We start from the raw sequence: 27998 nt of genomic DNA, 5'->3' as shown, positions 1-27998 counted from the left end.
ATTTGGACATATGTTTGCATACTCGTGTGTGTGTGTATATCACTCCAAATTACTTTGTTCCAGAAGTTTTGAGGCTTGTCTCTGTGCTGTTTGCGTACTGTAGGCGAGATACTTTGTTGTGGCATTTGCGCAGTAATGGCTTTCTTCTGGTGACTCGACCACGCAGTCAATTTTTCCTCAAGTGTCTCCTTATTGTGCATCTTGAAAAAGCCACACCGCTAGTTTTCGGAGAGCCCAGTATTTTAGCTGATGTTATTTGTGAGTTTTTATTTGCATCTCAAACAATTTTCCTGGCAGTTGTGGACAAAATTTTTGTTGGACTACCTGACCGTGCTTTTGCTTTTCCAGAGCTCATGATATTCCATTTGTTAATCTCAATTTGAGCGATGCTGACTGGCATTATCAATTCCTTGGATATCTTTTTGTATCTCTTTCCTGTTTTATTCCGTTCAACTACCTTTTCACGTAGATCCGATGACAATTCATTTGCTTTCCCCATGACTCACAATCCAGAAACGTCAGCGGGTGGATGAAAGATGTCTGTCTGGAACCCAGAAATTCATTCCGCTTTTATACCCACACACTGATTACAAGCAAACAGGTCACAGGTGAGGATGTTACCTTTAGTAGTCATTAACCAATTTGTGTCAACTTCTGTGCATGTTATCAGGCCAAAATCACCATGGTATGTGAACTTTTGATTAGAGTCATTTAGATGTTGCTGGGATCACTGAGCCATTCACTGACTTGCTTGACAAGCTGTAACCCGTCAGTTCCAGACCCTCAGAAGGCCGGTAGTTTTTTCAACTTACATAGCCTTCACAGACTCTGCAGGCACATGTCCTCTTTCATGTGCTATTCAGTAAAACCTACCTGTCCTCTTCCAGGACCTTACAACACAGAGACCATGTGATCAAACAACAGTCTCATTACAGTCATGGCCAAAAGTATTTACACCCCTGCAATTCTGTCAGATAATACTCAGTTTCTTCCTGAAAATGATTGCAAACACAAATTCTTTGGTATTATTATCTTCATTTAATTTGTCTTAAATGAAAAAACACAAAAAGAATTGTCCTAAAGCCAAATTGAATATAATTCCACACCAAACATAAAAAAGAGGGTGGACAAAAGTATTGGCACTGTTCGAAAAATCAAGTGATGCTTCTCTAATTTGTGTAATTAACAGCACCTGTAACTTACCTGTGGCACCTAACAGGTGTTGGCAATAACTAAATCACACTTGCAGCCAGTTGACATGGATTAAAGTTGACTCAACCTCTGTCCTGTGTCCCTGTGTGTACCACATTGAGCATGGAGAAAAGAAAGAAGACCAAAGAACTGTCTGAGGACTTGAGAAACCAAATTGTGAGGAAGCATGAGCAATCTCAAGGCTACAAGTCCATCTTCAAAGACCTGAATGTTCCTGTGTCTACCGTGCGCAGTGTCATCAAGAAGTTTAAAGCCCATGGCACTGTGGCTAACCTCCCTAGATGTGGCCGGAAAAGAAAAATTGACAAGAGATTTCAACGCAAGATTGTGCGGATGTTGGATAAAGAACCTCAACTAACATCCAAACAAGTTCAAGCTGCCCTGCAGTCCGAGGGTACAACAGTGTCAACCCTTACTATCCGTTGGCATCTTAATGAAAAGGGACTGTATGGTAGGAGACCCAGGAAGACCCCACTTCTTACCCCGAGACATAAAAAAGCCAGGCTGGAGTTTGCCAAAACTTACCTGAAAAAGCCTAAAACATTTTGGAAGAATGTTCTCTGGTCAGATGAGACAAAAGTAGAGCTTTTAGGGCAAAAGCATAAGCATAGAGTTTACAGGAGAAAAAAGAGGCATTCAAAGAAAAGTACACGGTCCCTACAGTCAAACATGGCGGAGGTTCCCTGATGTTTTGGGGTTGCTTTGCTGCCTCTGGCACTGGACTGCTTGACCGTGTGCATGGCATTATGAAGTCAGAAGACTACCAACAAATTTTGCAGCATAATTTAGAGCCCAGTGTGAGAAAGCTGGGTCTACCTCAGAGGTCATGGTTCTTCCAGCAGGACAATAACCCAAAACACACTTCAAAAAGCACTAGAAAATGGTTTGAGAGAAAGCACTGGAGACTTCTAAGGTGGCCAGCAATGAGTCCAGACCTGAATCCCATAGAACACCTGTGGAGAGATCTAAAAATGGCAGTTTGGAGAAGGCACCCTTCTAATATCAGGGACCTGGAGTAGTTTGCCAAAGAAGAATGGTCTAAAATTCCAGCAGAGCATTGTAAGAAACTCAATGATGGTTACCGGAAGCGGTTGGTCGCAGTTATTTTGGCTAAAGGTTGTGCAATCAAGTATTAGGCTGAGGGTTCCAATACTTTTGTCCGGCCCATTTTTGGAGTTTTGTGTGAAATGATCAATGTTTTGCTTTTTGCTTCATTCTCTTTTGTGTTTTTTCATTTAAGACAAATTAAATGAAGATAATAATACCAAAGAATTTGTGTTTGCAATCATTTTCAGGAAGAAACTGAATATTATCTGACAGAATTGCAGGGGTGTCGATACTTTTGGCCATGACTGTATATCCCATGAAACACACCCATTGATGGGAGGTATGTGGTTAGCTAGACCCGCCCAGCTCTCCGGATACCCTGAAAGCCCAGCCCACGTAAACTAAGCAAGGCTTGTGAAACCACAGGTCCCAGAGCAACATTCCAGGCTTACAGTGCAGAGGCTCTCCACCTCTGCAACACATACCAGCCATTCACCATAAGGCCGGTCACTGTCTCACACTATACAAAATGATAAACATGCTGATATCAATAAAAACAAATTAACAGTTAATATTGGCTTCAATTGTTCAACTCCTGTCCTGTGAACCTACAATTCCTAGCATGCCCTGAAAACTATAGCAATTGAACCAATGGGATTTTGCTACAGAGCACATTAAGTTTTCAAATACTTATTTTTATTCCAGATCCTGGACTCTCGGTGCTAAAAAGTAAGGCGGGAAGTCTTCTCTATCCAAACAGTGATTTTCTGCTAGATGGGAAGACTAGACGTTGTATTGCTGAGCTGTATATGTATACAGTTATTGGAAGCATATTTGTGTGGATATAGTTGCCTTTTTAATTTTAAACTGTATTTCTTACCTATAGCTTCTAGGATTAGACTGTAAGAAGCCGTTGTCTCACGATCAAGATTCACAACTGTTCTCAGAATGCCATCACGAAACCCAACCATGAACTTCCCATCTTGGTTCCCACCTATAAAAAAATGGATTTTGCTTAAAGCAAAAACAATAGAATGCATAATATCCACAAGTAAAAAAATAGATAGCTTCCAAAAATATGGGCATGAAATCCAAAAGTAAAAAAATGCATAACATCCAAAAGAAAAATGTATAACAACCAAAGTACTGATTTTGTAGCAACTTTACAGGTATGAAGAATATAGACATTTTCGACATATTATAGCACACATAAACACACTGTTCACTGAACTTATTGCACTTCCTGCAGAACAACATTTAATATACAGTGGGGAAAAAGTATTTAGTCAGCCACCAATTGTACAAGTTCTCCGACTTAAAAAAGATGAGAGAGGCCTCTAATTGACATCATATGTAGACCACAACTATGAGAGTCAAAATGAGAAAACAAATCCAGAAAATCACCTTGTCTGATTTGGCAAGATTTATTTTGCAAATTATGGTGGAACATAAGTATTTGGTCACCTAAAAACATGAAAAGTTTTATCTTTACAGCTGTATGTTATAAAATTCTGTGACACACTTGTGGTGGCAACATGTAGACTACACCACAAGATGAATACATCAATGTTTGTAGTTTGTAAAATAAGGTCACTTTTTTGGGGGTGGGTTTACATTGTTTTGACACCTCAGCGGTTCTGGAAATGTAATATAGCATGCATATCTATTCATGAAAAAAATTGAGCTCCTAAACACAAATAGCACTCCCTCTCTTCCAAGCCCTGCAATGTTCCCATACAGTAGTTTCTGACAACTTATGGGATGTTGGCACATTCATAACAAATTTTGATAGAAATTTTGGGTCTATTTTCTCCTATTATATATTGTGAAACTGAAAAATATGGGATTAAATCAACATTTTAGTGGAAAAAATGTAATTTTTCATGTACAGTACATGTTAGAGCATTATAAAATTCTGTGAAGCACATGTGCATTCAAAATGCTCCGAACACCCCTAAATAGTGTTGAGCTTTAGGAAAAACCGCAAGTATCGGGTATCGGCCGATATTAGCTGTATCGGAATTCCGATACTTAGTTCCGATACTTTTTTCGTATCGGATACCGGAATCGGAAGTTCCCATAAAGCTATCAGCCTGCTCGATTTGATTCAGCCAATGGGAATCCTCAGAAATGTGGGCACAAAAAAAAAAAAAAAAAAAACATACTACATACATACTACATACATACTTACATACCACATACATACTACATACTGTAGGGATGTGACTGACTAGGGTGCAGCGGGAGACAATCAGGAGACAGGTTCTTCAACAGAGCATGCGGTTTATTTCTGTCATAAACCATCAAACAGCGTGTCACCAAAAATAGCCTCTAGCTTATGCAAACAAAAACATAAACGTTCGTGGTTGCAGACTCAGACCGCGAGTCTCAGCACATGGTGGGAGGTGTAGTCCTCCCCACATACAGCTGCCTGGTTCAGGAGCAGGCCACATTATAAGGCTGTAGCCACACCCACGAACCCAGCAGCTGACTGGTCACCTGACTGTGACCTCACCACAGGTCCTTCAAACAACAACAATAATGTCTGGTAGGCTTTACATTATAGAGACAAGCCATTTATGAGGCACATATCGCCCATCGATTACACGACCGTTAGCCCTGCCACAATACATACTACATACATGCTACATACATCCTACATACACTCACTGGCCACTTTATTAGGTACACCATGCTAGTAACGGGTTGGACCCCCTTTTGCCTTCAGAACTGCCTCAATTCTTCGTGGCAGAGATTCAACAAGGTGCTGGAAGCATTCCTCAGAGATTTTGGACCATATTGACATGATGGCATCACACAGTTGGCGCAGATTTGTCGGCTGCACATCCCTGATGCGAATCTCCCGTTCCACCACATCCCAAAGATGCTCTATTGGATTGAGATCTGGTGACTGAGGAGGCCATTTGAGTACAGTGAACTCATTGTCATGGTCAAGAAACCAATCTGAGATGATTCGAGCTTTATGACATGGCGCATTATCCTGCTGAAAGTAGCCATCAGATGTTGGGTACATTGTGGTCATAAAGGGATGGACATGGTCAGCAACAATACTCAGGTAGGCTGTGGCGTTGCAACGATGCTCAATTGGTACCAAGGGGCCCAAAGAGTGCCAAGAAAAAATTCCCCACACCATGACACCACCACCACCAGCCTGAACCGTTGATACAAGGCTGGATGGATCCATGCTTTCATGTTGTTTACGCCAAATTCTGACCCTACCATCCGAATGTCGCAGCAGAAATCGAGACTCATCAGACCAGGCAACGTTTTTCCAATCTTCTACTGTCCAATTTCGATGAGCTTGTGCAAATTGTAGCCTCAGTTTCCTGTTCTTAGCTGAGAGGAGTGGTACCCAGTGTGGTCTTCTGCTGCTGTAGCCCATCTGCCTCAAAGTTCGACGCACTGTGCGTTCAGAGATGCTCTTCTGCCTACCTTGGTTGTAACGGGTGGCAATTTGAGTCACTGTTGCCTTTCTATCAGCTCGAACCAGTATGCCCATTCTCCTCTGACCTCTGGCATCAACAAGGCATTTCCGGCCACAGAACTGCCGCTCACTGGATTTTTTTTCTTTTTCGGACCATTCTCTGTAAACCCTAGAGATGGTTGTGCGTGAAAATCCCAGTAGATCAGCAGTTTCTGAAATACTCAGACCAGCCCTTCTGGCACCAACAATCATGCCACGTTCAAAGGCACTCAAATCACCTTTCTTCCCCATACTGATGCTCGGTTTGAACTGCAGGAGATTGTCTTGACCATGTCTACATGCCTAAATGCACTGAGTTGCCGCCATGTGATTGGCTGATTAGAAATTAAGTCTTAACACACAGTTGGACAGGTGTACCTAATAAAGTGGCCAGTGAGTGTATATACATACTACATACATACTACATACATGCTACATATATACATACTAAAAAAGATACTATATACATACTACATATATACTACATTCATACAACATACATATATACTACATACATACTACATACATGCTACATACATGCTACATACATACTACATATATACAACATTCATACAACATACATACATGCTACATATATACAACATACATATATACTACATACTACATACATGCTACATATATACTACATTCATACAACATACATATATACTACATACTACATATATACTACATACAACATACATACATACTACATATATACTACATACAACATACATACATACTACATGCATGCTTCATATATACTACATTCATACAACATACATACATACATGCTTCATATATACTACATTCATACAACATACATACTGCATACAACATACATAGTACATACATACTACATTCATACCACATACATGCTACATATATACTACATTCATACATACATACTACATACATGCTACATATATACTACATTCATACATACATACTACATACATGCTACATACTGTATATACTACATTCATGCAACATACATACTACATACATGCTACATATATACTACATTCATGCAACATACATATATACTACATACATGCTACATACATACTACATACATACAACATGCTACAGACATACAACATACATACATACTGCATACATACAACATACATACATTCATAGAATACATACATACTACATACAATACATTCATACATTCATACAATACATACATAGACATACAGTACATATAACATAATGTACATACTCCCCATTACTTGTCACCTTGTTCCCTGAAGCCAGTGTCATCTAAGGAAAAATATGAAAATAACAAACAAGCCATATACTCCCTGATCCGCAGAAATCCACGCGTGTCCCATGCCGATCTCCCGTGGAGAGCAGCAGCATTAGCTGATGCGACCGCTCTCTAGGGGCTCAAGGAATCCAGTGTCGGGAGGTAGGTATCCTTCCGCACTGCATTCCTCCGGCACTGTAAAAAAATAGTCCCTAGTCTCACTTTTGGCATTGCTGTGTGAAAAAGTTCCAACACAGCATTTGCCATAAAGTGAGACCAGGGACTATTTTTTTACAGTGGCGGAGGAATACAGTGCAGAAGGATACCTACCTCCCGACACTGGATTCCTGAGCCCTGTAGAGAGCGGTCGCATCAGCTGATGCTGCTGCTCTCCACGGAAGATCAGCGTGGGACACTCACTCGTGGATTTCTGCGGATCAGGGAGTATTTGGTGGTTTGTTATTTTCATATTTTTCCTTAGATGACACTGGCTTCGGGGATCAAAGTGACAAGTAATGGTGAGTATGTACTCTATGTTGTATGTACTGTATGTCTATATGTATGTATTGTATGAATGTATTGTATGTAGTATGTATGTTATATGTCTGTAGCATGTTGTATGTATGTAGTATATATGTATGTTGTATGAATGTAGTATATATGTAGCATGTATGTAGTATGTATGCATGTACTATGTATGTAGTATATATGTATGTTGTATGAATGTAGTATATATGTAGTATGTATGTAGTATGTATATATGTAGTATGTATGTAGTATGTAGTATGTATGTAGTATATATATATGTAGTATGTATGTAGTATGTATATATGTAGTATGTATGTAGTATGTATATATGTAGTATGTATGTAGTATATATATATATATATATGTAGTATGTATGTAGTATGTATATATGTAGTATGTATGAAGTATGTATGTAGTATGTATGTAGTATGTATATATGTAGTATGTATGTAGTATATATATATATATATATATATGTAGTATGTATGTAGTATGTATATATGTAGTATGTATGAAGTATGTATGTAGTATGTATGTAGTATGTATATATGTAGTATGTATGTAGTATGTATATATGTAGTATGTATGTAGTATGTATGTAGCATGTATATATGTAGTATGTATGTAGTATGTATGTATGTAGTATGTATATATGTAGTATGTATATATGTAGTATGTTTGTAGTATGTATATATTTAGTATGTAACATGTATGTAGTATGTATATATGTAGTATGTATGTAGTATGTTTTTTTTTTTTTACATTCAACACATTAGCCGGATGATGGGACTACTACTGTCCCATCATTGGCTAATGTGTCAATCACCGTCATGGTAGCAGGCATAGCCCGATGGGACTTGTAGTCCCATCGGATGATGCCTGCACAGACCCCCGCAGCCTGCACAGACCCCCAGACAGTCGGCACAGCCCCCCGGCAGGCCGGTACAGACCCCCGGCAGTCCGCACAGACCCCCGGGCAGTCGGCACAGACCCCCGGCAGGCCGGCACAGACCCCCGGAAGGTCCGTACACCCCCCCGAGAGGCTTGCAAGGACAGAAAAGGGTTTTTCTTATTCCGATACCGGAAGTCCCATAGACTTGAATGGGACTTCCGGTATCGGAATCGGCGATACCCGATACTTTTTTTTAGATCGGCCGATCCATTCCGATTCGATATTTTTCAGTATCGGCTGGTATCGCTCAACACTACCCCTAAATTAAATCCTTAAAGGGTGTAGTTTCACCACTGGGGACACTTTTTGTGGTCGTTGCTGCTTTCTCACATAAAGTTCGTTCACACTAGCATATACATCAGACAAGTGCAATATGATAAAAAATTAGATTGCATTCAGATCAATGTTATTCAATGAGGCGGTACAGATCTGCATATTTTTCTCAGCTGTATTCGTCATGAGAAAAAATTACAGCATGCTAAGATTTCACTCCAAAATCTCTATAGTGCGAGAAAAAAATTGCATACCATACAGACCATCAGTATGGGTGCAGAAAGTATTCAGATCCCTTTACATTTTTCACTCTTTGTTTCATTACAGCTATTTGGTAAATTAAAAAAAGTTCATTTTTTCTCATTAATATACACTCTGCACCCCATCTTGACTGAAAAAAACAGAAATATAGAAATTTTTGCAAATTTAATAAAATGAAATAATTAAATATGACATCTTCATAAGTATTCAAACCTTTTTCTCAGTATTGAGTAGAAGCATGCTTTTGAACTAGTACAGCCATGAGTCTTCTTGGAAATGATGCAACAAGTTTTTCACACCTGAATTTGGGGATCCTCTGACATTGTTCCTTGCACATCCTCTCCAGTTCCGTCACGTTGGATGGTGAACGTTGGTGGACAGCCATTTTCAGGTCTCTCCAGAGATGTTCAATTGGGTTTAGGTCAGGGCTCTGCCTGGGCCAGTCAAGATTGGTCACAGAGTTGTCCTGAAGAGTTTTACATCAAAGATATCTCTGTATTTGGCCACATTCATGTTTCCTTTAATGGCAACCAGTTGTCCTGTACCTGCAGCTGGAAAACACCCCCATAGCATGATGCTGCCACCACCATGTTTCACTGTTGGGATTGTATTGGGCAGGTGATGAGCAGTGCCTGGTTTTCTCCCTACATACCGCTTAGAATTATCACTAGAGTTGAGCGACTTTGGTCGGATCGGGTTTCGTGAAACCCGAATGAAACAAAATAAGTTTCAGATGAAACTCGTCCGACTAGAGCAAAAAAAGTCGGAGTTTCGTCCGACTTTTATTTCCCATTGACTTGCATTGGGGTCGGGTTTCGGACGAAACTCCGACTTTGTTTTGCTCTAGTCGGACGAGTTTCATCTGAAACTCGTCCGTTCATTCGGGTTTCACGAAACCCGATCCGACCAAAGTCGCTCAACTCTAATTATCACCAAAAAGGTCTATCTTCGTCTCATCAGACCAGAGAATCTTATTTCTCAAAGTCTGTGAGTCCTTCATGTGTTTTTTAGCATACCATATGGAGGCTTCCATATGTCTGGCACTGAGGAGAGGCTTCCGTCGTGGCACTCTGCCTTAAAGATCCAACTGGTGGAGGGATGCAGTGATAGCTGACTTTGTGGAACTTTCTCCCATCTCCCTACTGCTTCTGTGTAGCTCAGCCACAGTGATCTTAGATACTTCTTTACCTCTCTCACCAAGGCTCTTCTCCCACGATTGCTCAGTTTGGCTGGACGGCCAGGTCTAGGAAGACTTCTGATGGTCCCAAACGTCTTCCATTTAAGGATTATGGAGGCTACTATGCTCTAAGGAACCTTGAGTACTGCAGAAATTCTTTTGCAACCTTTGTCAGATCAGTACCTTGCCACATTTCTGTCTCTGAGCTCCTTGGCCAGTTCCTTTGACCTCATGATTCTCATTTGGTCTGACATGCTCTGTGAGGTCTTTTATAGACAGGTGTGTGCCTTTTCAAATCAAGTCCTATCAGTTTAATTAAACACAGCTGGACTCCAATGAAGGAGTAGAACCATTTCAAGGAGGATCACTAGGAAATGGACAGCATGTGACTTAAATATGAGTGTCTGAGCAAAGGGTCTGAATACTTATGACCATGTGTTATTTCAGTTTTTCTTTTTTAATAAATTTCCAAACATTTCTACATTTCTGTTTTTTTCAGTCAAGATGGGGTGCAGAGTGTACATTAACGAGAAAAAAATGAACTTTTTTTGAATTTACCAAATGACTGCAATGAGACAGAGTGAAAAATTTAAAGGGGTCTGAATACTTTCTGTACCCACTGTACATTACATTTCTGTAACATAGGCAACTGTACATGGTCCTGTTAAAGTTGAATAGCTGCTGAGTAGAAAAACGGATTGCATACAAACAGCACACAGATAACAAGTGAGAAAAGAATGGTCCCAGTTTTCTGGGTGAGAATGTGACATTTTTTTTGTATGCCAGTGTGAGCAAACCCTAAAGGGTTTCTACAAATATGACATGGTGTCCGATATGTACTTAAGCCAAAATTGCACTGCAAAGGTCAAATAGAAACAGTTGGCTGTAGGGGTTCGACCCTCCTCCTCCTCCAGAAGCAAAAGCTCGTCCACAGAGCGCAGTCGCACGAGCACTCCATCCGCAACTGCCAGTGTTGCACACGAGGTGTCCCACTATCGAACAGCTAGTGGTAGGCGTCAGCAGGCAGTGATGAAGATGATGTGTTTGGGCGACAACAGACACACCATGAAGGTACTGGCCGACTACTTGCAGCGACAAACTGAGTCATGGCTGGGCAGTCTACATCTTGATGCAGGCAAGGTAGTTAGTGATAACAGCTGGAATTTAGTGGCAGCCATAGCCCCTTCAAAACTCAGACACATACCTTGCCTGGCTCACACCTTGAACCTGGTGGTGCAGTGCTTCCTCAATAATTATCCGGAGTTAACAGCCATGCTCCATAAGGTGTGAAGACTGTGCTCGCACATCCGCCGGTCGCCCGTACACTCCAGTCGTATGCAGAAGTTGCAGCAATTGCTCCACCTTCCCAAGCACCACCTAATTATCGACGTTGCAACAAGGTGGAACTCCACCCTGCACATGGTTGCGAGGCTGTGCGAACAGAGGCAGGATGTAATGCATTTGTGGGAGGATACACGGGCAGGCAGTTTGAGGGCAGACGTGGAGTTGTCTGGTGTGCAGTGGTCGAAGCTGAAAGACCTCTGTAAAGTCCTTCAGTGTTTCGATGAATGCACATGGCTGGTAAGTGCAGATGATGCCATCATAAGCATGAGCATCCCACTTATGCGTCTGCTCATGCAAACTTTGACGCACATTAAGGAGCAGGCGTCTGCTGCCGAGGAGGAAGAGGAGGATGGAAGCCTTGATGACAGTCAGCCATTGTCTGCTCAGGGAACTCTCCTGGACGAGGTGAAGGAAGAAGAGGAAGAGGAGGAGGAGGAGGATGATGGGGATGATTATTTAGGGGAGGAGGATGCTTCTCAGGGGGCAAGAGAAAATGTTGGCATGGCAAGATCAGGTACAGGGTTTTTGCGTGACTGGAGGGATGTGGATTTGCCAGAAAGTGCTCCTTCACCTAGCACTCACAGTGCATCATTGACACCTGGAACATTGGCCCACGTGTGATTATGCCTTGCAGATCCTAAAAAGGGACCTCCGCATTGCCAAAATGATGAACGATGATGACTACTGGTTGGCCAGCATCCTGGATCCATGCTATAAAAGCAAATTCCAAAACATCACGCCACAGGAGAGCCTAGAGCTAATATTGGCTGGCAAACAAGCAACTCTGGTAAGCCGTTTGTTTGAGGCATTCCCAGCACACAGCAGCAGTGATGGTTCTCACACGAGCCGTAGGGGGCAACATGGAAGAGGTGTTCGTGGTGCACACATCCGAAGTGGCGTTGGAGACAGGAGTTTCATGACCATGTTGTGGACTGATTTTTCAAGTTGTGACTGGTAATACTGCATCGATTGAAAGTGACAGGAGACAGCAGTTATCAACTATGGTTACAAACTACTTCTCCTCCCATATCGATGTTCTCCCTCACAGGTCATTCCCCTTTGACTATTGGGCCTGTAAACTGGACACCTGGCCTGAATTGGCACAGTATGTCTTACAGGAGCTCGCCTGCCCTGCTGCTAGTGTGCTATTCGAAAGAGTCTTCAGTGCTGCTGGATCAATCCTGACAGAAAAAAGGACCCGTCTATCGACCCAAAATGTTGATGATCTAACATTCATTAAAATGAACCATGCATGGGTTTCAAAGGATTTTCTCCCACCTTCCCCTGCTGACACATAGGTTGCCAGAAAAATAGTTCGCTTTTGTCCTCCTCTTCCTTGGACTTCTCCAATTCCTCCATTTGTAGCTGCTGAATGTCCAACATCAACATATGCAATTTTTTCAACCTCCCTAACTGGGCTGCCCCCCCCCAGGGCTGGGGTCACCACTTGTCGCACGCATCCGTGCGAGTGCCATTGCCCTGGACAGGTGGGTGGGCCCACTATTGGGCGACGGCACTGGCACAGGGTCCCTCATAGTACGCGAAAGTGTCTCTGCCGTGGGAGGGCCCACCGGGAGGGCCCACCGCGGGAGGGCCCACCCACCGTCAGACACACCGCCGTACTATGAGGGGCCCTGTGCCAGTGCCATCGCCAACGAGTGGGCCCCCCTTGCTTGCTCAGGGTCACAGCACTTGCAAAGTTGAAATACTTACCTTTCCCTGCTCTGCTCCACCGCTGTGGCATCTTGTTGGGAGCAATTCTTGGGGAGCACTAAACTCTGGAGAATGATATATGGGGCCCACCATACACTGGAGCATTCCAAAAGTGGACATCAGACACTGGAGCAGCATTTACAGGGCCCATTATACACTGGGGCATTAGAAATGGGGCCCATTATATATGGAGCATTATTTGGGCCCATAAGACAGTGGAGCTTTATCCATGGTGACCAACATATACTGTAGCATTATGTGGAGCTCATCATATACTGTATCGAACATTATATGGGACCAATGATTCTGTATGGAGAAATGTATGGGCCTCATTACTCTGTATGGCGCACTATGCGGTGGCCATAATACTGTATGGAGTAATATACTGTCCGTTTTTGGAGCTATTGGAGAATTTAAAATGGATATCAGTCATGTGATGTAAGAAGTGAAGTATTTTTCATTGTACTATACCGCTATTTCTCTGCCGTATCAGAAGATCATGAATTGTGGCATGTGTTAAAGGAGCCTAGTGACACTCTTTGGCCCTGGGCCCATGAAAATCTTGAGCCAGCCCTACCCCCCCCACAACTTTAGCCAAACAACCCCCAGTTTTCAATGCCTAACTATTATTATAAAGAAAATTAAGGTTGACAGGCTTAAGTAATAAGAATTGATGTTTTGGGCATTAAAATGGGCACTGTAGGTGAGTTTCCTGTCCTCCACTCACTGCTGACTTTTCTTCCCCATTGACTTGCATTGGGTTTCGTGTTTCAGTCGGCCTTCGATTTTTCACGATAATCGGCCGATTGCATTCGACCCGACTTTTGCGAAAGTCGGGTTTCATGAAACTCGACTCGACCGGAAAAAAGGCAAAGTCGCTCATCTCAACTCAATGCATTATCTAACCTTTTATTGTTTGACTATGCCCTGCCTTTGGTGGTATTTAATTGGCTGAGACTTACGATTACGCTCCTTCACATGTTTTTGTTAAGCTCCTCACATGCCTCTGTCACTACTGACAGCAGCATCTAAGGTGTTAAAGTCCTAGGATCGGTGCTGTGTCTGATCTCAGCACATGAGACAGGAGCTCACCTGTGTAAGGGCCTGTCACACATAGCGATCTCGCTAGCGAGATCGCTGCTGAGTCACAAGTTTTGTGACACAACAGCGATCTCACCAGCGAGATCGCTGTGTGTGACAGTGATCAGTGACCGGCCCCCCTGCCGGTATCGCTGATCGCTTTTTGAAAGCCCTGGACATTTCTTTGATCGCTGGTCTCCCGCTGGCCAGCACGCATTGCTGCGTGTGACAGGCGGGAGACCAGCGATCAGCTGGTAACTAAGGTACACATCGGGTTTCTAAGTGATGCACGTCCCTTAGAAACTCTATGTGTACCTTAGTTACCAGCTCCCTGCATCAGCGCGCTGGTAACTAAAGTACACAGCGACGCTGTGAGCTCGGCGTCATTGGTGCTGATCACTGGTGATGTCTGTTTGACAGCTCACCAGCGATCATGTAGCGACTCACCAGCGATCCTGACACGTTGATATTGTTGTCGGGATCACTGGTGAGTCGTTATGTGTGACGGGGCCCTAAGTTGGGACCTGCTGTGTCTGGTACATATACAACTCCTGTGCCTATGTCAACCATCAGACATAACTTTGTCCATTTACAACAAATCACTCCGGGGCCGGTACCAAAAAACTTTGCTATAATGTGCTGACAGTGGCAAGAAAATGGTGTACCTGCACTAATAATAGACAATTCTAATTTGGACATAATCCTTGAGGTGGGCTGGCTTCCTGATCATTCTGCAAGATATTCTGATTCTGGCAATATGTTTTCTTGGAATGTTGATCTCTGGCCATAAACCTCGCCTTGATGCTCTGCTTTGAGTGTCAGCATACTGTTCCAAGGGCTACGCATCATCTGGTTCTTGTGTTTCTCTCATATGTTTTCAATCTCTCCTTAGTCTTCTTCCTTCCTTCATAAAAATTTCATTAGCGAGAGGTCCAAGTTTCTGGATAACATTTATAATAACATTTATACTTTGCCAGTGATTGTCATATTTCTCTATTGGCTGTATCTGAACATTTTCATTTCTCTGAAGATCCACCAGATGATTTTTTACACATTTGTTGTAATACAAAGCTTCCGAGAGCCAACTTGAATTTTGAACTCTTTAGATGTAAATTGGGCAATATTGTCAGAGAACATGGTATCTGGGATGTCATAGATGGCAAAATGGGCCTTGAGTTTTTTAGTCACTGTTCTCGCCATTGTATCCTGTAAATAATCCACTTCCCAAAATTTGGAAATATAGTTGGGTCGCCCTCCCAGGGCTGTGGGGTACTCGGTACCAGGCCGGTCTCTCAGAGGGAGGTGTCACAGCAGCGGTGACCCGGTCCGTGGCCCTGGGCGCCCATGAGTGATTCGTGACGCCACCTGTGGTGTTCGGCCAGGGAGGTGTTAAGCCGACACTGCAGACAGATCCTCTGGGACAGATGGTGGGGTGCAGCAGTGATGTTATAGCCCTCCACAGGTAGGGCTGTAGTCCCAGGGCAGAGTAGATGAAGAGAATAGGGGTTGAGGAAGAGGGTGCAGTGCCTGGCAAAGAGATGTAGCAGTGCTGGAGAAGTTGCAGAAAGAAGGCAAGGACACAGCGGAATGTAGTTACTTTACCTTTACTTTGTAAGTGCAGTCCAGGGTCCAGATTACAGATGGCACAGGAGCTGATTAGCCTGGAAGCAACTTAGGAATCTCTCTGTCAGACGGGTTGTGTGGTCTCCTCTCTACCACTTATTTCTAGGTACTTGCAGTACGGTGTTACACTGAAGTTCCACTTGCTTATTCTCTTTAGAACTCCCTCGTATGGCAGACAGCAGTAGCCTTCTATCTCCTTTGGCTCACACGTCGCTGTGGTGCCTCCGAGTCTTAGATGGGAATAGAGCATTTACAGCTTCCTATTCCTCTGGTTTCTGTTGCAGGACCGTCAGTATCCATACAACCTTGGAGACCAGGCTCCAGATCATGCGCTCTAGCTGGGAATGAGCCTCAACTCTCTGCTCAATCTCCCCGCTCCTCTCCTCACGTCCACACACTTCGCCCTCCTCCCAGAACTAACTACTTTTTCCCCTTCCTGGCCCTCAGAGAGCACTCCTCCCCCAATTCCGGTTAAGAGCTCCTTCTGCTGGCCTGGAGTGGGAACTGTGTTGTATGTAGAAATTAACTGTCAGAGAGACCCATCATTGCTTCCAAGCCTGACATCACTCTCCCTGGAGGAAGGCAATGCCAGTGTGGCGACCATACTTCTGGGGGTGCCACACAGTCCATCGCTATCAGGTATTCTTTGTCATTCCATGCCTGTATTTCACATTGTGCTATAATTTTTTTATGTGGTCTTACATTCTTAGCCAACAAACACACCCTTGTGCTCAGAGTAGGTATCCTACTATAGATATGTGAAAGGAGTGCAATTTTCCCATCATGTCTCTTCTGAGAGATTCTGGTATAATGGCTCTTTTGCCTTTAAAGGGAAACTGACAGCAGAATTTCACCCCCAAAAAAATATTTACATGTGCATATAGCCCATTCAAAGACGAGTCCATGGCCAGTCCATTCCTCCAGCATCTGAACTGATATGTAAATGAGACTGAAGAGCTATGTGTAGTTATTTGTAGAGCTGAAGCCTTTGTCACTCCTGCTTTATTCCCAACCCCACCTTCTCCTGCTTGATTTACAGCCTTTATGCTGTGTTAATTCAGGAAAATGAGCCAATTAGTTAAGCAAGAGGTGGCAGAATTAGAGATAGGTGAACCCGAACAGTAGAACAGTAAAATTCAGCACATGTACTGAACATTTACTGTTCGTGCATGGACCCCGAAAACAGACTTCACCAGGAAGTCCGTTTTACTGTTTGGGTTCGGCTGCCCGAACACCTGGTGCTTGTCACGCTGTCATGGGACACACAGTCAGGGCAACTAAGGAGAGTAAAGGGCATGTGACTCTAAGAGATATCACTAGCAATATCGCTATAACTTGTGACGTTATAGCGATATTGCTAGGGATATCGCTATGTGTGATACTTACCTACAACCCGCTCCCCCGCTGCTTAGCGCTGATCGCGCTAGAACAGGCTGGACTGTTTCTCGTCGTCAGCTTCCTGTGGCGCTTCCTGCTGTGACGATGAGCGACGCGTGGAGCCGGGCGGGAGGACGCAGGATCGCCTGGTGTGACAGGTAAGCAGCGACTCCCATCCCCAGCGATGTTGCTAGTGAGATCTGCCTGTGTGGCAGCTCACTAGCGACCACTTATCGATGCACCAGCGATCCTGACCGCGTCATATCGCTGGTCGGGATCGCTGGTGCATCGCTAAGTGTGACAGTACCATAAGAAGCATTTCAAAGTCCAGGAGGGGCCTAGCCAGTCTTCAGATCTGAGCCCAATAGAAAATCTTTGGAGGGAGCTGAAACTCAATGCTGCCCAGTGATAACCCCGAAAAGTGAAAGGCCTGAAGAAGATCTGTATGGAGAAGTGGGCCAAAATCCCTGCTGCAGTGTGTACAAACCTGGTCAAGAACTACAAGAAATGTCTGATGTCTGTAATTGCAAATAAAGGTTTCTGTACCAAATATTAAGTTCTATTTTTCTATTATATCAAATACTTATTTCATGCAATACAATGCAAATTATTATGTAAAAATCATATGTGATTCTCTGGATTATTTTTAAGATGCTGCATCTCACAGTTGATGTGTACCTATGATAAAAATGACAGACCTCTCCATTCACTGTAGGTGGGAAAACTTGCAAAATCGTCAGTGTATCAAATACTTATTTTCCCACTGTATTTTGCTGCCAGTATCGTCAGATCTGTCACATATCAGTCCACATTTTCTTCAACCTCCTGATTATTCTGTGAAAACATATTTAGTGTCAGTTGCCGACACAGTTTTTGATAAAGTCATCTTTGTAGCCAATCAATAAGCTCAGCATTGGTGCCGAGGTAGACGCCGAGACCTGAACAGGTATGATACTCCAATGCTGGACCCAGGGAGGGTGAATATTTGCTCTGTTTATTATTTATGGTATTTTAGAGCATTTGGAGTTCACTTTCATGTAAGTGGAAAACCCCAATAATTTACTCTTTTTATCATGAGACCATTATGATATCCACATACAAAGTAAACTCTTCTCTCCAATTCTCCACAGTTTCCGAAAGCTTGGAAGAAGTGACATTTAGGGATAAGCGGACCCATGGATGTTCGGGTTCATCGGGTTTGGCTGAACCAAGGCTAAGAAACAGAATTGGTGCATCTAATGGATGAGCCATTTCTGAAGTGTCACTGGATGCGCTGCTGATAATTATATCCAACGAATATTTTCCTTGAAAACTTTATTTTGAGTAGGTTTTGTCCTGATGAAGAGGTCATGCGTTGACCTCGAAACACGTTGACTTAGTAAACCTGCTAAAATATATTTTTCCAAAAAATATTCTTTGGATATAATTATCATTAGCTTATCCAGTGACACTTTACCCGGATATGTACTTTTTTTAAGTTCTTAGAACTCGTGTCTTGCAGCAGCTGATATATGCGTTTGATACACGTTGCTTTGTTGCAACACCACCAGGTAAGCAGATCCATGTTGTTTTCTGTGTAGTTTTAACATTTAAAACCCTATTGTGTGCGCTTCCTTTTCCCAGTTTCCTTACTAATTTCTGGGGCAGCTAAGGCCTGGTGTTATTAGTCTGGGAGGGGGACAATGTCCCCTTCTCAGCCGATTAATATCAGCCTGCTGCTGTCTGCTTAGCCTTTGCAGATTATTAAAAATAGGGGGACCCCCATCTCATTTTTTGGAGGTCCCCCATTTTAATAACCAGCAAACGCTATGCAGACAGCTTGAACTGATATGAACTGATATTAATAGCTTAAAAAGCATCATGGATATTGGCCTCTTTGGTACTCATTAGTCCAGCACTTGGGTTACTGCAAAACCCAAGGGCTGTGAATTCAGGCATCCTTAAAAGTTACCAGAGTTCATAGCCTCTGGGTCTTCAGGGAGCTGTGAGGCCCAGAAACCTTAAGTTTCCTGCTGCTGGGACATCTGGAAGCTGCAAACTAAGGTTACCTTGGGTGTGTATTTTACTCTACTTGCTAATAAATAAATGAATTAAAGAAATGATGTAGGGTCCCCCTATTTTTTAACAACTGTGTGAAAAAGCGAGCTGTTGTTATTATTCTGGGAAGGGACCAATATCCATGAAGGTTCCCAACCTGTTAGAAAACAGCTACCAGCTGTCTGCGTAGCCTTTACTGGTTATTAAAAAGGGGATCCCAAAAAAATTGACATGGAGTCACCCTAGTTTTAATAACCCGCAAAGGCTAAACAGACACCTGTGGCCTGATATATTGGCTGGAAAGGGGCCAATTGGAGTAACTGGAGTAAGGCTGGTTTCACACTTGCGTTTTTTTACGCTGGATTTTAGCGCTAAAAAACGCATGCATTTTTTTTCCTATATTTTGCATGGGATGCGCTTATGTGCGCATACACATGCGTTTGTATGCGTTTTTCCGCGCATGCTTTTTTTGCGGTATGCGCTCGGGCGCACAAAATGCATCCTGTTGCATTTTTTGGGCGTCCGACTTGCCTCAAAAAAACGCATACGCGCGCAATGCGTTTTTTTACAGCAAGACACCCATTATAAGTCTATGGGTGCGCATATGTGCGCATTGGCATGCTTATGTATGCTTTTTTTGCGCATGCGTTTTTTTTTTACCATTAGTTAGACAATGGAATTTAGGGGTTTGGGTTAGAGTTAGGGTTAGTTAAGGGGGGTTAGGGTTAGCTAGGGTTTAGGGTTAGGGTTAGGGTTTGGGTTAGGGTTAGTAGGGTTTGGTTAAGGGTTAGGGTTAGGGTTAGTATGGTTTGGTTAAGGGTTAGGGTTAGGGTTAGTATGGTTTGGTTAAGGGTTAGGGTCAGGGTTAGGGTTAGTGTTAGGATCAGGGTATGGTTTGGTTAAGGGTTAGGGTTAGGGTCAGGGTTAGGGTTAGTAAAGTCATGGTTTGGGTTAGTGTGAGGGGCCACCTAATGTTGGAAAAAAACGCAAACGCGGTAAAAACGCACTAAAAAAATGCTTGAAAAAAAAGCAGCATTTGTATGCGTTTGTATGCGTTTTTTCAATGCGTTTTTTTGCGGGAAAAACGCGCTGCAAAAAAAGCAAGTGTGAAAGTAGCCTAAGATGCACCTAATTGAATAAGATATGCACTTCACCTATTGAATGAGGCATATATAACAACTGGTGTGTATTTCCTCCATAAATGTTACTCTCGTCAGGACCTGCAATACATTTCTACCAAAATTTACACCACCAAAGTGATCTTAATTTTGACTGGTCAGGTGTCACGACACAGCTGTCGGGTGACCTGAGACCAGGGACTCCTACCCTGTCCCTAACAATAGGGGGCACGCTAGCTCACCGTACCCCTGGGATACTTCTGAAGGTGAAGATGCCGGGCCTCCACCTTTGCCTTATCTCCTGAGTTAGCCCTCCATCTGGTCTCTTCCCCCACCCAGGGAAGAGGGGTGCTCCTGTGCACTGTAGTACACCAACTGAGCAAATAAGGCAACACAAACAAGGGTTAACAGATAACTCCAGACATACAAAATATTCACTCACAAATGAAGAAGTGCTTCTTCTCAGTGCCGGAGTAGGAGCAATCAGACTCTGCGGTCTTCTGGGTCCACACTGTCGCTGTAACCCCGTGACACCAGGCTTCACCCGATCCCACTCCACCCTGCCCCAGATTTACCTATTTTGACTAAGATGATTAGGATTGGTATAAAAACCCCTTCAAAAGTCATGCAATTTTAGTGCAAACTCCAGTTATGCAAAAATGTTGACACATTTTTAGGTGTTTTACGCCAGAAAATCATCGAAAACACCTTCATGAATGGAGCTTTTGTTGTACAATTTTTTCAGAGTATTTATTTTTTATAAAAGACTGTACATGGTACAATGTTAACCCCAAGCCAGTTTTCACCTTCATGACCAGGCCAAATTTAAGAATTTTAGAATCACTGCGTTGAGAAACATGTGATGGTGTCTCCGCAGTGTTGAATGTTGATCTCCATGAGTTCATTCATCCTCATTTTTCACAGTCTTCTACTAGGCATTGCTCCTACTGGCCAGTTTCCTACTCCACACTGATGAGGGGCAATACCCCGAAACAGCTGTCTGTGGATGGATACCATGTTTTGGCATAGGTGGTTTCCTTCATTGGAGACTGCCCTTCCCGTGGTTGTTCCTTCCTGGAGAAAGACCTGGCTAGTCATTGCTTGCGTTGAGAAACATGTGATGGTGTCTCCGCGGCTTGTGTTTTGCATGTTTTACATATTTCCCATAAGGGATGGGGGCATTGCTCTAGAATCACTTCGTTGAGAAACATGTGATGGTGTCTCCGCAGTGTTGGATGTTGATCTCCATGAGTTCATTCATCCTCATTTTTCACAAATTTAAGAATTCTGACCAGAGTCATTTTATGTGGTAATAACTCTGGAACACTTCAATGGATCCCACTGATTCTGGGATTATATGTTTGTGACTAGAGTTGAGCGAATATCTTCAGTTACATGCTTATTTGGCAAGCTATAGCACTTGCCAAATAAACTTCAGCGGGAACCCGGCTTCCTGGATCGCGCCAGCTGAACAGCTGATCGCTGCCACAGCTGCATGTGTCGCGGCTGTGTGACAGTCACAGCACATGCATAGAGTCCAACACACAGGCTCCCCATGCATGTACTGTGACTGTGACACAGCCGCGACACACGCAGCGGTGGCGGTAATCAGCTGTTCAGTTGGCACGATCCAGGAAGCAGGGTTCCCACTGTAGTTTATTAAGCAAGCGCTATAGCTTGCCAAATAAGCGGGAAACTGAAGATATTTGCTCAACTCCATTTGTGACATATTGTACTTCCTGATAGTGGTAACATTTCTTCAAAATGACTTATGTTTATTTGTAAAAACAGTGGAAATTTGGAAAAAAATGTGAAAAGTTTGCAATTTTCTTACTTTTAATTTTTATGCCCTTAAATCAGAGAGTTATGTCACACAGAATAGTTAATAAATAACATTTTCCACATGTGTACTTTACATAAGCACAATTTGTAAAACATGGTATTTTACTAGGAAGTTATAGGGGTTAAACGATGACCAGTGATTTCTATATTTTCAACAAAATTTTCAAAACCATTGTTTTAGAGACCACATTCCATTTGATGTGATTTTGAGAGGTCTATATGACAAAAAATACCCAAAAGTGACACCATTCTAAAAACTGCACCCCTTAAGGTGCTCAAAACAAAAAAGAAAAAATAAACATTTAACTTTTTTTCACAAAAATTTTACTTTAGACCCAAAATTGTTTTATTTTCACAAGGGCAATAGGAAAATTGGACCCCCAAATTTGTTGTTCAATTTTAATGTCAGGATCCTGTCAGTGTCGGCAACTGCCACGGCTGAGCAGGGTGACTTACCCACACTGTGGGAGAGCACGGGGCCCAATACGGTAGTGAAGGTTTAAGCAGACGGACCTGAGGCACGGAAAATAGTAAGGAGTACAAGGACCTACGATCATGTGACTGCAGGGGGCGGGGCTTAGCGTCCTACTACTGCAGATTATGTAATGTACCTACTGCAGGAATACTGAAGTAGAGGAGAGGAAAACGCAGGTCAGACAAGCAGAGGTCATACACGAGAGGGCGGTGCGGTACCATAGGGACGAGCAGAGAATAGTCAAGTCACAAGCAGAGAGTCAAACACGAGAGAGCAGTGCAGTACAAGAGGGACAGGCAGAACTCGTAACAGGGACAGAACCGGATCAAAACCAAACAAGCAACAAGTTATGAGGCACAAGGCACATGTATACAAGAGGTCAACTAACTCAGCCGAGGGCAGGAGTATAACTGACACCGGACCTAGGTCCAGTGAGCATTAAATAGCCGCCCTCTGCCAGAGAGAGGCAGAAACAATTAATCCCCTGTCTGACCAGGACGGGCCAAAGCGAAACCCCATCCTGGATCATGACAGTACCCTCCTCTCAATGGGGGGCCACTGGACCCCCTGGTTTCTCAGGATACTTGGCGTAAAAGGCCCGGACCAATCGATAATAATAATAAATTTTATTTCTATAGCGCTGACATATTCCGCAGCACTTTACATTTCAGAGGGGACTTGTACAGACAATATACATTACAGCATAACAATAATCACATAGATCATAACAGATACCAAGAGGAATGAGGGCCCTGCTCGCAAGCTTACAATCTATGAGGAAAAAAGGGGAGACACGAAAAGGTGGGTGGTAACAGTTGCCCTGATTGTATGGACCAGCCATAATGTTAAGTGTGTAACAGTATGGATGCAGAGGGCTAATGGATGCATAAAGCATGTGGGAACATGATGCGGGGAACCTGGTTATGGTAAAAAATTTTTGGCTCTGCCACATAGGGATAGATTAGGTTAATGTGTTGAGGCGGTAGGCCAGTCTGAATAAATGCGTTTTCAGGGCACGCTTAAAATTGTGGGGATTGGGGACTAATCATATTGACCTGGGAAGTGCATTCCAAAGAATTGGCGCATCACATGCATAGTCTTGAAGACGGGAGTCTGAGAATCGATCCGCATGAACCGATCGAGCAGGAACCCACGACCTTTCTTCAGGACCGTAACCTTTCCAATGTACCAGATATTGAAGGGCATGACGGACCAACCTAGAGTCGACAATTCTTTCCACCTCGTACTCAGACTGCCCATCTAACAAAACCGGTGGCGGGGAAGCTGATGATCCCTCCCCACCGGACCTCACAGGTTTCAAAAGGGCCCTATGGAAAACATTGGGGATCCGTAGAGATGGCGGGAGACGCAACCGAAAAGCCACCAGGTTAACTGCTTCGGTAATTTCATAGGGACCTATAAACTTAGGTCCAAGCTTCGCAGAGGGGACCTTGAGCCTTATATTCTTGGTAGATAACCATACCTTATCCCCAATCTGAAACACCGGTCCCGCAAAACGTTTTTTGTCCGCAAAAAAATTAAATTTATCCTGGGCCTTCGTAATGTTAGCCTGGACCTCCCGCCATACCTCCCCATCCGCTGGATAGTCTCATCCGCCCCAGGACACCCAGAGTTCAAATGGGAAAATTCTCCAAAGTGAGGATGAAACCCTTAGTTGCAGAAAAAGGCAGATGTACCCGTAGACTGGTTAATGCGGTTGTTAAATGCAAACTCAGCCAAAGGTAACACAGAACACCAGTCATCCTGTCGGGCTGAGGTCAAGCAACGCAGAATTTGCTCCAGAGACTGATTGGTCCGCTCGGTCTGCCCATTAGTCTCTGGATGATAAGCGGATGAAAAGGACAGACCAATACCCAACCTCTTACAAAAAACCCTCCAAAATCTGGAAACAAATTGCACTCATCTATCAGACACCAGGCACACGTATACAAGAGGTCAACTAACTCAGCCGAGGGCAGGAGTATAACTGACACCGGACCTAGGTCCAGTGAGCATTAAATAGCCGCCATCTGCCAGAGAGAGGCAGAAACAATTAATCCCCTGTCTGACCAGGATGGGCCAAAGCGAAACCCTGTCCTGGATCATGACATTTGTAACATTGACCGTGAAAATTAACAAAAAATCACGATTTTCCAACGAACATATTTTTAGCCCCAAATTGTGCATTTTCATAAGGGTAACAGCAGAAATTGCACCATACAATTGTATGCTGATACTCCATATGTGTGGGAAAACTACTGTATAGGCACATGGCAGGGCTCAGAAGGGATGGAGCTCCATTTGACTTTTTGTACGCAAAATTTGCTGGAATAATTAGTGGACACCATATCGCATTTGGAAAGTCCCTGATGTGTCAAAACAGTAGAAACCCCCCACAAGTTACACTATTTTGGAAACTATACCCCTCAGGCAACTTATCTAGTAGGGTGGTGAGCACCTTGAACCCCCAGGTGCTTCACAGAAGTTTATAACATTGAGTCGTGAAAATAAAAAAAGCACATTTTTTCCACATAAATGTTTTTTAGCCCCAAATTTTGCATTTTCATAAGGGTAACAGGAGAAATTGCACCATACAATTTGTTGTGAAATTTCTCCTGAGTTTGTCGATACCCAATATGTGGGGGAAAACTACTATTTAGGTGCGCCGCAAGGGTTGAAAGAGAAGAATTGTCATTTGTCTTTTTCAAAAAAATTTGCTGGAATAATTGGTAGATGCCATGTCGCATTTGGAGAGCCTCTGATGTGTCTAAACAGTTGAAACAAAAGCCGTGAAAATAATAAAATAAAATTTTTCCCACAAAAATGTTATTTTAGCCCCAAATCTTTTATTTTCATGAAAGTAACAGGAGAAAATGGAGCAAAAAATTTGTTGTGCAATCTTTCCTGAATATGCAGAGAACCCATATGTGAGGGTAAACGACTGCTTGGGTACATGACAAGGGCTCAGAAAAGGAGTAATGTTTTGGAACGCAGACTTTGATGGAATGGTCTGCAGATGTCATATCGCGTTTGGCAATCCCCTGATGTGCCCTATCAGTTGAAAACCCCCACAAGTGACCATGTTTTGAAAAAGAGACCAGTCAAGGAATTTATCTAGATGTGTGGTGAGGTGACCACCTTGAACCCACAAGTTCTTCACAGAATTTTACAACATTGTTGCATCAGTAAGTCAGGAAGAGGAAGTGGAAGATGAGTTGGTGGACATTGAAGTCGCTGACCCACCTGGGAAGGTGACATGCAGAGCAAGAACAGGGCACAGGGGGAAGGATCCACAGAACCATAACAGGCAGGCAGTTGCTGTGGTGTGGCCTTAGACACATGGCAGGCAACTGTTCCCCTGAGCACCAACACGGGTAAGTAAAGGTTTAGGTGTTCATGAGTGTGGCGCTTTTTTAAAAACAGTCCAGTTAGCACAAAAAAAGGCCATTTGCAACATCTCCCATGCCAGCATCAGCAGGGGCAGCACACCTGCCAGCCTGACCATAAACAGAATGCTCAGGCACATGCAAAGAAAGCACTCGACTTCTTTGGCCGAAAGCCAGGATTCAGAAACAGTGTCTGCGGGTGACACTGCCTCTTCCCCTTTTTTACGTCCATACCAATCTACTGTCCATGATGTAGGCCAAGATGACTTACACCCTGCACCTGTTATTGCCCACTTGCAACCACCATCAACAATTGTCCTAGCGCAGCGTTCAGTTGTCTGTATCCCAGTCCTTGGAACACAAGCTTAAATACGAACCCACCCATCCACAGGCTACAATAATAAACAGCAACATTTCCAGACTTCTTGCCCTGGAAATGTTGTTTAGCCTTGTTGAGAAGGATGCTTTCCGCAACCTTATGGCGGCTGTCCTTCGGTACTCGGTTCTCAGCAGCCACTATTTCTCCCGATGTGCCGTCCCTGCCCCACACTAGCAAATGTCCCATAACATCAGCTGATCCATGACCAATGCTGTTACTGTGAAGGTCCACTTAACCACGGACACCTGGACAAGTTCTTGTGGCCAGGGATGCTGCATTTCTGATGGCACACAGGGTATACATTGTGGAAGCCGGGAACCAGTCGGACCCAGGGATGGAACACGTGCTACCGATGAGGATTGCGAGCCCTTGTTCAATCAAGGTTGCCCCTTACCTTGTACAGCATTTCCTGCACCTTCTCCTCCTCATCCTCAATCTCACAAATCTCAACATCAGTCACAAGCTAGAAGAACTGCAGCACTGCCTCAGCCAAGTGACAACTGAACTGTACTGAAGCTAATCTGCTTAGGTGACAACCCGCACACCGCTATGTAGTTGTTGAAAGGTCTAACAGACCAGACTGATCTGTGTCGCTCACCGCTGAACCTACAACCAGACATGGTTGTGTGTCACGATGGCTGTAACCTGGTGGCAGTTCTGAAGCTGAAGCAACCACCCACACGTATCATGCCTGGCCCATGTGCTCAACTTAGTGGTTCAGCAGTTTCTCAAAACCTACCCAAATCTGCATGAGCTACTTGTGAAAGTACACCACGTGTGTACTCATTTCCGAAAGTCAGCTACAGCTGCCGCCCTAGCAGTGCTGCAACATAGTTTGCAATTTACAGTTCACCAACTGGTGTGTGATGTCACCACACTGGAACTCAACGTTACATATGTAGGGAAGGTTTTGTGAGCAGCAGAGGGCAGTAGTTAAGCTACATCATGCATGTCGGTAATCCGATAAGCCTCTGCATATAAGAGCTGATGAATGGGCATTTAATTCTGACATCTGTGTGGTTCTCCAAAACTTTGAGGACTCGACCAAGATGGTGAGCGGTGATGACACATTATCAGCATCACCATCTCGCTTCTCTGTCTTCGCTGCTCACAATTAAAGAAGAGGTTTTGCACAAGGTGCATGTTGAAATGAAGCAAGAAACTATACTGGGTGATCCTACACAGCCCATCCTCATCTCATCTTCTCAACGCAGATTGGGTGATAATAAAGTGGAGCAGGAGGAACAAAAGCTGGTTGCCTGTACTACAGACGGTAGTACCCACACCACCTTCATCTTGTCTGTTCAGCATGGATGGCCTGAAGAGGAGGAGGATGAGGAGGACAACATGGACAGTTGCCCTCTTGGTGGGGACAGGGATGTCTTGGCTTATGGCAGTTGGGCACACATGGCAGAGTTTATGTTCTGCTGTCTTT

General features: G+C 43.6%; 1 protein-coding gene and 1 long non-coding RNA gene across 3 annotated transcripts in view; one reads left to right on the top strand and one right to left on the bottom strand.

Moving 5' to 3' along the window:
- CDH23 (cadherin related 23) overlaps nt 1-27998 on the bottom strand; it is a 1761581-nt gene that overhangs the window by 423597 nt on the left and 1309986 nt on the right. For both annotated transcript variants that reach the window (XM_073574902.1, XM_073574903.1), the window contains exon 26: nt 3140-3253. In XM_073574902.1, the coding sequence (XP_073431003.1) occupies nt 3140-3253 (114 nt within the window). The remainder of the gene's footprint in view (nt 1-3139; nt 3254-27998) is intronic.
- Nucleotides 1-27998, top strand: part of LOC141088721 (uncharacterized) — a 400341-nt gene that overhangs the window by 46831 nt on the left and 325512 nt on the right. The gene's annotated exons all lie outside the window — the stretch shown is intronic.

This window comes from Dendrobates tinctorius, unplaced genomic scaffold, assembly GCF_039654945.1.
Source record: "Dendrobates tinctorius isolate UK_male_01 unplaced genomic scaffold, ASM3965494v1 ptg000040l, whole genome shotgun sequence".
NCBI classification, from domain to species: Eukaryota; Metazoa; Chordata; class Amphibia; order Anura; family Dendrobatidae; genus Dendrobates; species Dendrobates tinctorius.
Note: the sequence above shows the minus strand (reverse complement) of the source record. Positions and strands in the feature narration are given on the sequence as shown.